General features: G+C 40.5%; 1 protein-coding gene across 1 annotated transcript in view; it reads right to left on the bottom strand.

Moving 5' to 3' along the window:
- LOC119739856 (T-complex protein 1 subunit gamma-like) overlaps positions 1-13,294 on the bottom strand; it is a 38,456-nt gene that overhangs the window by 20,997 nt on the left and 4,165 nt on the right. The window contains exons 4-9 of the mRNA XM_038214969.1: positions 8,553-8,615; positions 5,879-5,975; positions 4,293-4,413; positions 3,194-3,274; positions 1,647-1,752; positions 1,298-1,447 (exon numbers count right to left, since the gene is read on the bottom strand). Of these exons, the coding sequence (XP_038070897.1) occupies positions 1,298-1,447; positions 1,647-1,752; positions 3,194-3,274; positions 4,293-4,413; positions 5,879-5,975; positions 8,553-8,615 (618 nt within the window). The remainder of the gene's footprint in view (positions 1-1,297; positions 1,448-1,646; positions 1,753-3,193; positions 3,275-4,292; positions 4,414-5,878; positions 5,976-8,552; positions 8,616-13,294) is intronic.

Raw genomic sequence — 13,294 nt, 5'->3', positions numbered from 1 at the left:
CTTACCTGACTCTCGCCTTTCTTGTACTCCAGGGAGAAATCTAGGAGCATGATGCATGGGATCTCAATGCGTCGACGCATGTGTGGGTGCGTGCATCTTTGTAGAATAAACAGCGCCCCCTAGTGTCACATTTTAACCATGTCTTACCAGACTCCCCTTTCTTATACCCCAAGGAACAATCTAGGAGCAAGATGCAAGGGATCTCAATGCGTCGACACACGCGAGGGTGCGTGACGTCTTTGTAGAATAAATGCGCCGACGCACGTGTGGGTGCGCGACGTCTTTGTAGAATAAATGCGTCGCGCACGTGTGGGTGCGCGACGTCTTTGTAGAATAAATGCGTCGACGCACGTGTGGGTGCGCGACGTCTTTGTAGAATAAATATGTCGACGCACGTGTGGGTGCGCGACGTCTTTGTAGAATAATTGCGTCGACGCACGTGTGGGTGCGCGACGTCTTTGCAGAATAATTGCGCCGACGCACGTGTGGGTGCGCGACGTCTTTGTAGAATAAATACGTCGACGCAAGTGTGGGTGCGCGACGTCTTTGAAGAATAAATGCGTCGACGCACGTGTGGGTGCGTGACGTCTTTGTAGAATGAATGCGTCGACGCACGTGTGGGTGCGCGACGTCTTTGTAGAATAAATGCGTCGACACACGCGAGGGTGCATGACGTCTTTGTAGAATAAATGCGTCGATGCACGTGTGGGTGTGTGACGTCTTTGTAGAATAAATACGTCGACGCACGTGAGGGTGCGTGACGTCTTTGTAGAATAAATGCGTCGACGCATGTGTGGGTGCGCGACGTCTTTGTAGAATAAATACGTCGACGCACGTGTGGGTGCGCGACGTCTTTGTAGAATAAATACGTCGACGCACGTGTGGGTGCGCGACGTCTTTGTAGAATAATTGCGCCGACGCACGTGTGGGTGCGCGACGTCTTTGTAGAATAAATACGTCGACACACGTGTGGGTGTGTGACGTCTTTGTAGAATAAATGCGTCGACGCCCGTGTGGGTGCGCGACGTCTTTGTAGAATAAATACGTCGACACACGTGTGGGTGCGCGACGTCTTTGTAGAATAAATACGCCGACGCACGTGTGGGTGCGCGACGTCTTTGTAGAATAAATACGTCGCGCACGTGTGGGTGCGCGACGTCTTTGTAGAATAAATACGTCGACGCACGTGTGGGTGCGCGACGTCTTTGAAGAATAAATGCGCCGACGCACGTGTGGGTGCGTGACGTCTTTGTAGAATAAACAGCGCCCCCAGTGTCACCTTTTAACCATGTCTTACCTGACTCTCGCCTTTCTTGTACTCCAGAGAGCAATCTAGGAGCATGATGCGAGGGTTTTCAATGCGACGACGCATACGCGGGTGGGTAACGTCCTTGTTAAACATCACGCCATCCAAGACGCGAGAATCCTCAATGGTTCCACCAGGAACCTAAAAAAGATTTGAAAAATTAAAAAATAATATATAACGTCATTTTCAAGCGACGTAGTTTGCCTCCATGCCCCCCATCTTTCTTCTACAGCTGAGCCACACCCACCCCATGGCAAAAAAAAATTTGACTAGATTTCAAATAAGTTAGGTTTTCTGGTTGTTCTGAACTACAGTTTTCACACAAAAATTTTGTTTTTACCTTTTCCACCTTGGCATATCGTTTGATGTCAATCTCCTTACGCCCGTTTTCGTCAAGCGTTACCTTGGTAACGGCATTATAAGCAATGTCACAAGCCAAGGTGCCCCTACATAGAATAAAAACAATATAAAAGTCTTATTTGAACGCAGAAAAAGACAATTTCAAATCTTACTTAATTTTGAATCTAATGATTTCGTGTAAGGTATGCTTAATAAAGGTACAGTATATAATTTGCAGCTATCCAAAAAGTAACTGACCAAATTATTGTTGAAAAGAACGCTTGCTTTAAAGATCAGTAATGGCACTAAACTCCCTGTGAAATTGTTCTTTCTGGCATGCTGTCATTTTAATGAAAACAATGAAAGGTCGTTTCCAAAGATGCGTCTAAAGACGCATTTTTGGATATTTCTGTTAGCAGTCGTTTTTAACTCCGGGAAGCGGTGAATGGACGCGCGCAAGCGTTGACACAACGCACACATGGTTGCTATAATTCGTTGATTCAGCGCGTGATATCGTGTAGCTGCAATTGACTGAATGAGAACGTGTCTCGGACGCTGATTTCTGGCCCAATTCAAAACATGACTGGGCAACTTTTGAATTGAAATCGAGATCCTAGAATATTGTTTTGTCAGAATACACAGCTTTCACCGAGTTGAAACTTCCTCAGGTTAGTTGCTAAGCACCCGTCTTTAGAATTTGAGCACTTTTGTTGCTTCAAACGAACATAATGCACAAATGACAAACAGTATACTCTGCCTTTAAAAAGTCAGTGATTTAAAGTAATATTTGGCCAAGTTCGCGCAAGGACTATAGTTGACCAATGGTTAACTAACGTTTGCCCGAACTCTGTCTAGTCAACGGTGATTGACTACGCTAGTCGACTATTTGGAACCAGCCTACTGGGGTTGGTTGCTTCGCTGGTAACCAATAGCCGCGCCCATTCATAGCTCTAGCAGAGAGCCAGGATCCAGAAGTTTTGCGATGACATTTTGACCAGCGTTTGACTAGAGACGTTCCCACGTTGCTACCAGTGCGCAGGCGTAAGGTACGTCACAAATCAACCACTAGTCGACTAATGGTCCTTGCCCGAACTTGGCCTTTGTCAGCCTCCAATAATTTTTTTTGACAACAGCGCCCTCATGTGTTCACAGATGTCCAACATGAATCCCATGATGGCAATATATACTTTGTTCACGAGTCGGCGATATTAAATTGAAAGCGAGGTAAACACTTCATTTGTGGAACTTGCGAACAAAAATGAAAGCAATAAAATAAAAGTTCGGTTCGAATTAATACCAGTCTGCTCTGATGAATAATTAAAATTTGTGATATGTTTTAAGCCACATATAAAAAAATATTGAGGCTTGAAACACACTCCAATCATAAAATAGTCTGGCACCATCCCATTCAACAGTTGACAATTCATAAAATAGATACAGGGAACAAGATCCAAAATGACTTCCTCGACAATAATCCATTGACTTATCGTCACAAATACTCAAAATATTCCAAATTTAATCGGAATCATATTTTTTTTTAAAACGTACCATTTGCTGATGAACTTTGTTCCAACGCAGCTTTGGATGATTTGAATCATTTCATCACGCTTGGTGACGTCAACCTTTTTGCTGTAAAAATAAAGAAAACAGTATCGTTAAACCACTTTGTGCCAGAATTATTGTTGCCGAAAAGTTTCGATTTTCGCAAAAGGCAAAGTTTTTCAGCCAGCTTCTGATATACAGCCAAACGCCACAGATACTGATTCGCAAGAGTCATTTCAACAGTACATGTATTTGTACGATATTTCTTGCTGAAAACTCATATGTTTCAGTACTCTGAGGTGTGCACTGGAGCGTAAATTGTACAATAAGGCGTTCACAATGGCCAATTCAAGATCAACACACAGTCCGCCTCCACAGACTTCACAGACTTTGTATGTGTGTACAAAAGGCACAAGGGATTAGCATGTTTAGACGTCACCCAGAGGCGAGTCAAGGCAATCTTGACGTCTTAAAGAGGTTGTGGAATGCTCGAAGACATTTCCGTCATTTTTCGGGTAAATGTAGCCTAAGGTGTGATGAAATAAAAACGACTATTGTTTCTGTCATAAAATGAGTACAAAAGGTACTTTTGAGAGCTGTTTTTCAAGTCCTGTCACGCCTGTTTCGACCCGAACGTGCAATCTGTGTAAAAGTCGTCGTTGCGGGCAGCAAACAAAACACAGTAAATCGTGACGTGATAAACAGGACTCCCAATACAGAGTAGCATAAACGAGTCCTGTTTATTACGACACGATTTACTGTGTTTTGTTTGCTGCCCGCAATGACGACTTTTACACAAATTGCACTTTCGGGTCGAAACAGGACCTGAAAAATAGCTCTCAAAAGTACTCTTTGTACTCATTTCATGACAGAAACAATAGTCGTTTTTATTTCATCACACCTTAGGCTACATATACCCGAAAAATGACGGAAATGTCTTCAAGCATTCCACGACCTCTTTAACCCATCAGCTGTGCCTGTGTATAAAAACAGCCAGTACTGTTATCACGTCCTCCGACGCGAACTGGTTTAAAAAATCCTGATTTATGGTACAAAAGAATTACTGTACAATCAACGTTTGGATGTGAACCCCAGACCGTCTTACCTGAATGAGTTTTTCATGATGTCCAGCATATCGTCCATAGCTTCTCTGTAAGCCGCGATGATGACGGTAGGATGCATTTCTTGCTCAAGAAACGGCTGAGACACGGCCATCATCTCCCCAGCTACAAGGAGAACAATAAAGAAGTTGCCATAATCAACTTAAGTTCCTTAATTAACCCTAACCCACCTCACTCCTCCAAATTCCTCCTGGCGGTTTTGGAGGATTCTAGAGGATTGAGGATGAATGGTGATTGAATCAAATGAGGATTCTGGAGGATTGAGGATGAATGGTGATTGAATCAAATGAGGATTCTGGAGGATTGAGGATAAATGGTGATTGAAGCACATGAGGATTTTGGAGGATTGAGGATGAATGCATTTTGAGGCAGGACTGTCTGATGATTTTGAAGGATTTGGCGTTGGTTATCCTTCATTTAAACACGAGTGCAAAATTTTGGGATGAGGAGGATTTTGGAGGATTGAGGATGAACGCATTTTGAGGCAGGACTGTCTGACAATTTTGAAAAATTTAGGCGGAGTTGCAAAATTTTGGAGGATTTTGGAGGATTGAGGATGGTTGTAAGCAACAAGGGCCTAGGGGGTTAGGGTTAAAGAAACCAAATTACAACATTTGTAATTCATTTAATTCACACGGCTAATTTGACTAGGTGCACTACGTATCATTATACAACTGACATACAGATCCTTCTCATTTGTGGAACTCACATCACGTGACATTCTTTATTGCTCCCATTCACGCCGGATTCAAAAAGTCCCATTCGCCCACAGGGAATGGGAAATACTATTGAACAGTTAGGATCATTGTTGTTCCATGGCGCGGTGTCTGTGTGCAAATCCATGCTGGTGTGCACGTTGAGCCTTGCGCGTATTGTTCCCAAGAGCCAGTAGCTACAGAGTTGGGTTCAAACATTTCGTGAAGGGGTGGTTTGGAAGAGAGAAGTACATTTCGCACCAATTTTGTATTGAAATGGAAGTTTATTTCAACTGTAAATCAAATGACAAGGATCTATATGTCAGTTGTATATAAAACAAATATTGAGTGGCTTTAAATTGTGAAATGTGAGGAATATTATCGCTCGGTAAAATCTGGACTTTTCAATTTCATAAATCTCCCGTTTTTGCGTTTAACGTTTGCTGTATAATGAAATCAAACTCAGCGGCAACTTCTGCTTGTGACTCAAAATAAAAACATCGCGAAATTCCAAGTGGCGTCGCTTTGTGCTCTGCGTTCGCTGGAATTCGCGCTTTACCCCAATGTAAAACCTCAAAAGAAACCATCATTCTGGACAAACTCTCAGTGCTGAGATTTATTTTTAAAAGTTTGAGCACTATGCTCCCGAGAGAAAGCTGTGGAAAAATGGGACTTCAGATTTTGTTTTAAAATCAAGGTGTCATCTTTATGGTCTTTAACTTTTACATGGGATAATCGATACATCAAATTCTATCATTCTCGATATTGGATTTCCGATATATAGATTAGTGAAAATTCTGAGATCGATGGTACTTAGCATGACCGCTTATCAGAAACTGGCATCTTTCTTTTGATTTCAAGACATCTGGTCTTACCTAAGATGATAACTGATGTAGTTCCATCTCCAACCTCTTCATCCTGAGTGCGACTGATCTCAATCATGGACTTAGCTGCCGGATGCTGTACAGTGATCTATCAGACACATCAAACACAAATAATCGGGTCATTCTATAAATTGAGGGTCCAAAGTGTGACATTTTTCCTGTCCTTGTTAGGCCAAAAAAAAAATATTCGGTCTCTGGTCAGACCAAAGTTCCGGAATTGACGCGGCCACGCGGCTTTTCTTCTTTTTTTTTCTTCAAGCTTGGATTGTACAGACAAGGTGGGTACTATTTTGCTTTTTTGGTGTCCTCATGTACATTGGTGTCCTCCATAATTTGCCTTGGTGCTTTCGATCATTTGCCTTGGTGCTATTTCCCAATCATTCGCCTTGGTGCTCTTTGATAAAAAAAATTGAGGAGGTGCGGAAATAGAAGGCGCTGTTGGAGCTACCGCGGAACATTTTGGAAAAAAAAAAGATCGACGCGCATGCTTAAAATCGACGCGCGCTGACCAGAGACCGACTTATTTTTTTTTGGCCTTACCTTGGTACTTTGTAATTTGCCATTCAAGTATCATGAAGAATGACTTCAAACGAATCATTCTTTGTTGGGTGGGTAGTTGCTACTGAGGTGTTTCACGCAATGTCACAGGCCAGTGGCCACATACACGCCCGCCATATTGGACGTCTACAGTTGCAGACTAGTAAGGGTGCAGACCAGTAAATCGGTCGGAAATTGCCTACTCCGGCCAAATCACGATTTGCATGCCCTCAAAATCTTCAGTATTTGAGCATGCTGTGGGCCATGAACTTGAGGGTTTGTAAAAAAATATGGGTGGAAGCCGTGCACAGGACTGGGAGCTTGCAGTTCTGTGTAATTTGGATGTAATTTGGACCCTAAAAGCGCTCTATTTTGCAATGGAGTGTATGCATCGTTTTTCAAAATGGTGATGGGCTTCAGGACTATTTTCAGGGGTGATCATCTTCAGATGGAAATTTCTCCTAAAAGTCATCAGTTGACCCCCCGAAAATTGAAAAGAAAATGAAAGCTGATGAAATAAGCTTTAATTTGATGTGTGTCTCGAACACCTTGGAGAGTTGTGAGTATTTTTCCCGAATTTCTGAAGTGGGAGCATTTACCATTGGGGTCTATGGAAGTTTATTTTCCGGTCTGCTACCGTAAATAAACTTCCATGGAGCCATGATAAATATGCCCAATTCCGAAATTCAGGAGAAATACTCACAAGTCTCCAAAGGGCAATTCCACGGTTACTCACGTTACATTTTTCATGTACTTTTGAGTTTCCTTGGGCTGTAATTACCTTACTGAAAAGGTTTAACCCTAACCGCCCTGAATCCTCCAAAATCCTTTTTGCAAATTGGAGGAATTTGCAGGATTGAGGTTACATGGCAAAAGTGCGTTGCTGATTTCGGAGTACGCACTGTGTCAAGGTCTTGGGCCGGACCTTGTGTTGTTTATGCTCAGCCGTGCATAAATTTAGTCCTTGATTATACTTGACATCCTCCCCACTGCTCCAGGATGTCACTGCCTCTGCCTCAGCCTATTGACAGTCATAGCTGGAGGATTTTGCAGGATTCAGGCAGTGGTCATCCCTCCATGAACCATATTCAAGAAATAACGGAGGAATTTGCAGGATTGAGGCTATATGCTATTTTTCCATGAGGCCAATTGGAGGATTTTGCAGGATTGAGGCTACATCCTAGCAAAAAGGCCTAGGGAGTTAGGGCTAATAACTGTTATCCCCATGGTAGATAGAGTAGACCTAGACCTACCTAAGCACCAAAGATGACATCCAGAAACATGTGTTATGTATGATAAACAAGACGCACAAAATCGGTTACTCACATTACGAAAATGTAACGTGAGTAACCGTGGAATTGCCCCCAAAGTGTTTGAGACACACATCAAATTCAAGCTTATTTCATCATCTTTCATTTTCTGTTGAATGTTTGGGGGTATCCCAAAGACTTTTGGGAGAGAAGTTAAATGTTGGTTGTGACAAATGCCACAGAACATGCAAGTTACATGGACTGTACGATTGATCGGGCACGCTAGACATCCAAAATATTGTCAATTGAAATGATTAATGTATCTACTTCTCAAACCCACATTGTGTATTGAGGTTTTTCTGCCTTTAGAAGAAAAAAAAAGATACACTGCAACTTGCTATGATGTCAAGTGAAACGAATAAACAAATAATTAAGAAATAATAAATAAATAAAAAAAATTAACCAGAAAACAATACAACAACATACAAACATGACAAACCGATCAAATAAACAAACAATGCAAAGCATATGTGACCGGCTCCACAAAAAAGGGTGTTCTGTTGTTCTACAACAAAGCCAGCTATTTTCAAAGCCTGTTTTTTCAGTTGTGCAATTTGAACTCCAAGTAAGTAATTAATATGCAAATATGTCATCTCTCCCGAACAGGAGGGGCTATGGAGCTCTATTATATACCAAATGAAAGCTTACGTTGTGGGCTTTCCAACCATGCATATAACTCAATTTCACTTTTTTTTGTGAAAAAATACTTTTTTTTGTGGAGCCGGTCATCATATGGGATTCTAAACAAAACAAGACAAACATACCAAATGCACACATTTCAAAATGCAAAATATTGATTTAAACAATAACACCCTTACCTCTCTGAGTATAGCGTTTCCATCGTTAGTCATGACTATACCACCCATGGGATCCATCAACATCTGTTAATAAAACCAAAGGGACAGACTTTGTTACCAATTTTAAATTTCTTTTGAAAAACTTTTTTTTTTTTTATGGTGTAGATTAAAGATTTGGCAATGTTTGTCTTGGAATATTCGACGTTACATGTACATGGAGAATTGCAAGTTAAACATATTATCGAATGCATTTTTTCCTTGGACATCGGAACATATGGGGATACAATAACGTACGCAGATTACAACACACCACGAAAAAGCGTGAAAACTCAAAAACCAATTCTTGTGACTTTTCAATCAAAAAAATTGGATTAACCCTCCCGCTGTTTGAACAGTCACAGACAATCAAAAAATCAATCCTCGTTTCCTGCCATGCCTTTACACAGGCTAGTCACCAACCATGCCAACAGTCAAATCATATTTTAAGCAAGCACTGTGACAAGTCAAATTCAGTCAACAGACAAAGCAGGCAAGTGGTAGGCACAGCTGGCTTATCAATCGCCTACAGTCAAAGCAAAGCTGTACCAAGTTACATAAACAGTCACAGCCAGTCAATCCTGCTTTATGTAGGCAGGGAGCCTTTAACTGTTGAAAACAATCACTTGACTGATTTTGACTGAAAGGACAACTAGGCACAGAATGCATACTTGCATAGGAGAGTTAAAAGTATTATTAATTAAAAGAATCATAAGAAACTATGAAAAAGCTCTAATTTCTTCTTAAACCCCAAAGGAACACTCTTTTGGTTATTAATCAAAATATTTTTTTTTCAGAGCTAACTTATGAACTGAACTCAAAATTGGCTTTGATTATTGTTATCAAATAAAATTCTGTATTGATTTTTGTATGGGTAATTTCGCAGTAATGTGCTTAATTAATTAAGACTCATTTTGTCAGCTGGATCGTCTGAGATTCTCGACTCTTTTTTACTGAAATGCAGCTGTTTACATCTCCGCTCTGAATGTTCTCGAGCGTTGCCTAACTACGCATCTTAGCCGGAGACAAGAGCGTCTCATGTTTAGCATAATGTCTTTTTAACTATACATTTAAGCCTCTGGGTGCGTTGTCCGTGAGCGCTCAACGTTAATTATGTAGGCGATCAATACTGTACGACTACATACAGCTGAACATGTACGTGAGTTAAACTTGACACACTGGTGAACAGTCTAAAGCTTGTATTGCCAAGAAATCTCCGATATGTTTGAATAATATACAAGGCTTGTGTGACCTTTGACCCCACAGCTCGTTATTTATGCCATCTGCAAACCACTGTGCTTAATCACTGCCATTAAGCAGTCAACTACCCGCTGTATTTAAAATTCTGCTTGTCAATGCCATCGCGCCGGGAAATACTTCACACACAAGCCTTGAGCTTGACAAACATTGAATTAATAACGATGTGTGTAGGCATACTGGCACACTCAAGATGAACCGTGCTCCAGGGCCACCGAAACCCGATCTTACGATGGAGGACTTAAAACAGCATGGCTAAACAATAACCAACGCTGGGTGGATGTTATTGGTCGTCTGCGGTGAGGAGAGACAGTCAAAATGGCCTTTAGTCGATCGGCCAAGATATGCTGCCTCAGCCCGCCGGGGTTTGCTAGCAACGGTGAGTGCCAAATTGGTGGGAATTATGTTAAACTTGAGTCGTTTTGTAGCACATTGGTAGCTGCGTAGTGATAATATGCAATGCCACATGAACAAAATATGCATGTACATGTAACGATATGTGTTCATGGTTCGACTTTGCCATGTATGTTGTTTAGTAGATACCATTGTATACATGTATAATTGATTCGTGCTCAATTATTCTAGACTATTGGTTATTATGTCTGCCTACATGTACACGTACATGTATGTATCGTCCTCCAGTGATGTCACACTATTGTTTTTTCTCAGACATAGACATAGTAGGATTCGAACCAGGGATCTTTTAATCCATAGCTCATCTTGATAACCACTAGGCTACTGTGGCAGGTCGATGACTGCCGTTCTTTTAAATTCTTTGTAGCTAATTGACTTAATAAGAACGACGATGTGACGCCATTGTTCTTTTCTCATGAATAAACATAATTTTCCTATTTGAACAAATTCAACAATGAAGATGTATAAAGGCCTTCGTTCAAGCAATAATGAGGAATTCGTGACGGGTGTTAAGTAGGTTAACCCCCTATGCAAACATACATTCTGTGCCAAGTTGTCCTTTCAGTCAAAATTAATCAAATGACTTTTTTCCAACAGTTAAGAATTCCCAGCCTGCCAGTACTAAAGCAGGATTGACTGGCTGCGACTGTTTCTGTAACTTGATACAGCTTTGCTTTGACTGTCGGTAATTGATAAGCCAGCTGTCCCACAACTTGCCTGCTTTGTCTGTTCATGGTCTGTTGACTGAATTTGACTAGTCAGAGTGCTTGCTTGACATATGATCTGACTGCTGGTGACTAGCCTGTGTTAAAAGTATAGCATAGGAAGTGGATGGGTGCTATGGTCAAATGGTTACGGTGTTCAACTCGTGTGTCGTGGTGCATGGGTTCGAATCCTGACCGTGGGAACATGGTGCTTGTGCTCTTGAGCAAGGCACTTTACCATTATTGCTTCGTCCTTCGGATGGGACGTAAAGCCGTAGGTCCTGTGTGTTGTGTAATGCACGTTAAAGAACCCAGTAACACTTATCGCTAAGAGAAGGGGTTTGCCCCGGTGTTTCTGGCAGTGGCTGCTTAATGCGCCACAGCACCTTGCAAACCCTTATAAAGGTGCTACATAATGGGTCTCCTATTTCTTTTGTACTTCATTTACCTGTCTCTAATAATAAACATAATTTCCAGCGCCTTGAGTACCTAATTGTTGGTAGATACGTGCGCTATATAAGACTCCGGTATCATTATGGAAATTTTGACCGTCTGTGGCCGTTTTTAAATGGTAGAAGGGTCATTACACTGGGTAGTGTGCCATTCATGGGTGATGAATGCTCACTCTACAAAAGCGATTATTATACATCGTTGTCTGCTGACTGTATACATTCTGTATAGAATTAAGCACTAACAGAATAATCAACCATGAATATACAGAGTGAGTAAAAAAAAAAACGAAACCCAAATGTTGGGACCATTGTTTTAGTGAAGTTCTGCATGTAGCACTTTCAAAATCTAGGATATGAAAGCCCAATTCATAAGCTTTCTTTTAGTACAAGAATCATTCAAATTACTCGTACTTTTTCAAGTTACAGAATTTTCAACACAACCACCGTTTTAAAGTTCTGCCCAAGGATCACAAGAAGGTAAGTGTTCTTTCAGAAAAACAAAAACAAATCACGTACAACATGTACAGTGTATGGATGTGTGTGAATTGTTTTTGTTTTGCTGAAAGAACGCACACCTTTTTTTGTGATCTGTGGACAGAACTTTAAAACAGTGGTTGTGTTTAAAATTCCGTAACTTGAAAAGTACATGAGCGATCTGAATGATTCTTGTACTAAAAGAAAGCTTATAAATTGGGCTTTCATATCCTAGATTTCGAAACTGCTACACGCAGAACTTCACTAAAACAATAGTCCCAACATTTGGGTTTCGTTTTTTTTACTCACCCTGTATATTGGCAGTGAAATATATACAAAGCATGACCGTACACAAAAAGTTCTCAATAAGAACCCAAACTAACAAAATATTCAGCATTTTGTAGGTAAAGAAATTCGGACAAGTGCTGTTTATTGTGTTGTTACTCGATTGTCCACCTCAATCAAATTACGTGCTATTTCGACTTTGACCCTGAAAAATAGATTTGGTTTTTTTCAATTGCTATTTTCCTAGCAAAATAAAAATTACTCACTTCTGAATGAGACATCGAATGAAAAAAAATCTAACGACGTTTAGTAATTTAATTATTTCTTTACCAAATTCTAATTATATGTGGTCCGACAACTACTTGGCTCTCACAGGGCAGGGTCTTTTGTGTGCAAATGGAATCCCTTATCAGATGGTTGCAAAACCCAACATGGGGAAAAGTATGCATTTTTTTCCCCCGGCTTAAACAAAACATAGGCCTATAAATGAAAAATTTATTAAGAGAATAAAAATCTGGGTTTTTTTTTTTACAGCATGGGGCATGCATCTTTAAATATATTCCGCGAAAAAAAATCAATAAATACGAATTTTAATGACATCTCTGTGACATATTACTGAGTGATATCAATTTTATTTCTTAATCAGAATTTACTGATAATTATATAATGATTTTAAAGGGAATGTACATTGTACATTATTGGCTTTTGCTGTTATTTTTAAAAAGGAACTATTTGAGGGGTTAGTATAATAGATTAAATATTGTTACACTGACATGTTTGAAGTTTTGTGTTCGAAAATGCTGGAAAAGCCAAGAAAAACAAAAACGATCAAGGAGTTTGGTTTCCTGACTCCACTAAAGATGAAATGGATCAATTTATAGACGCCGGAAAATTGTTAGGTCAGGGAACCAGTCTAGCTGGCCTGCACCCATTCATGAACATGTAACCAATAGCAAACAAAATTTTGACTGAACAAAATGGTGAATTTGGAGCAGTAGTTGAAAAATAGTTAGGTTTTTCCAACGGTGGTCGGCCGACCACCGTTGGAAATTTATACAAAAATATCATTTTCTTGAAAATGACTTCACATCAGGTGCCATAATTTTACAGGATGCTTTAGACTGTCATTAACCAACATCCT

This window comes from Patiria miniata, unplaced genomic scaffold (assembly GCF_015706575.1).
Source record: "Patiria miniata isolate m_02_andy unplaced genomic scaffold, ASM1570657v1 HiC_scaffold_10, whole genome shotgun sequence".
In the NCBI taxonomy this organism is placed as follows: domain Eukaryota; kingdom Metazoa; phylum Echinodermata; class Asteroidea; order Valvatida; family Asterinidae; genus Patiria; species Patiria miniata.
The sequence above is the reverse complement of the archived record's forward strand: the minus strand, read 5'-3'. Positions and strand labels throughout refer to the sequence as shown.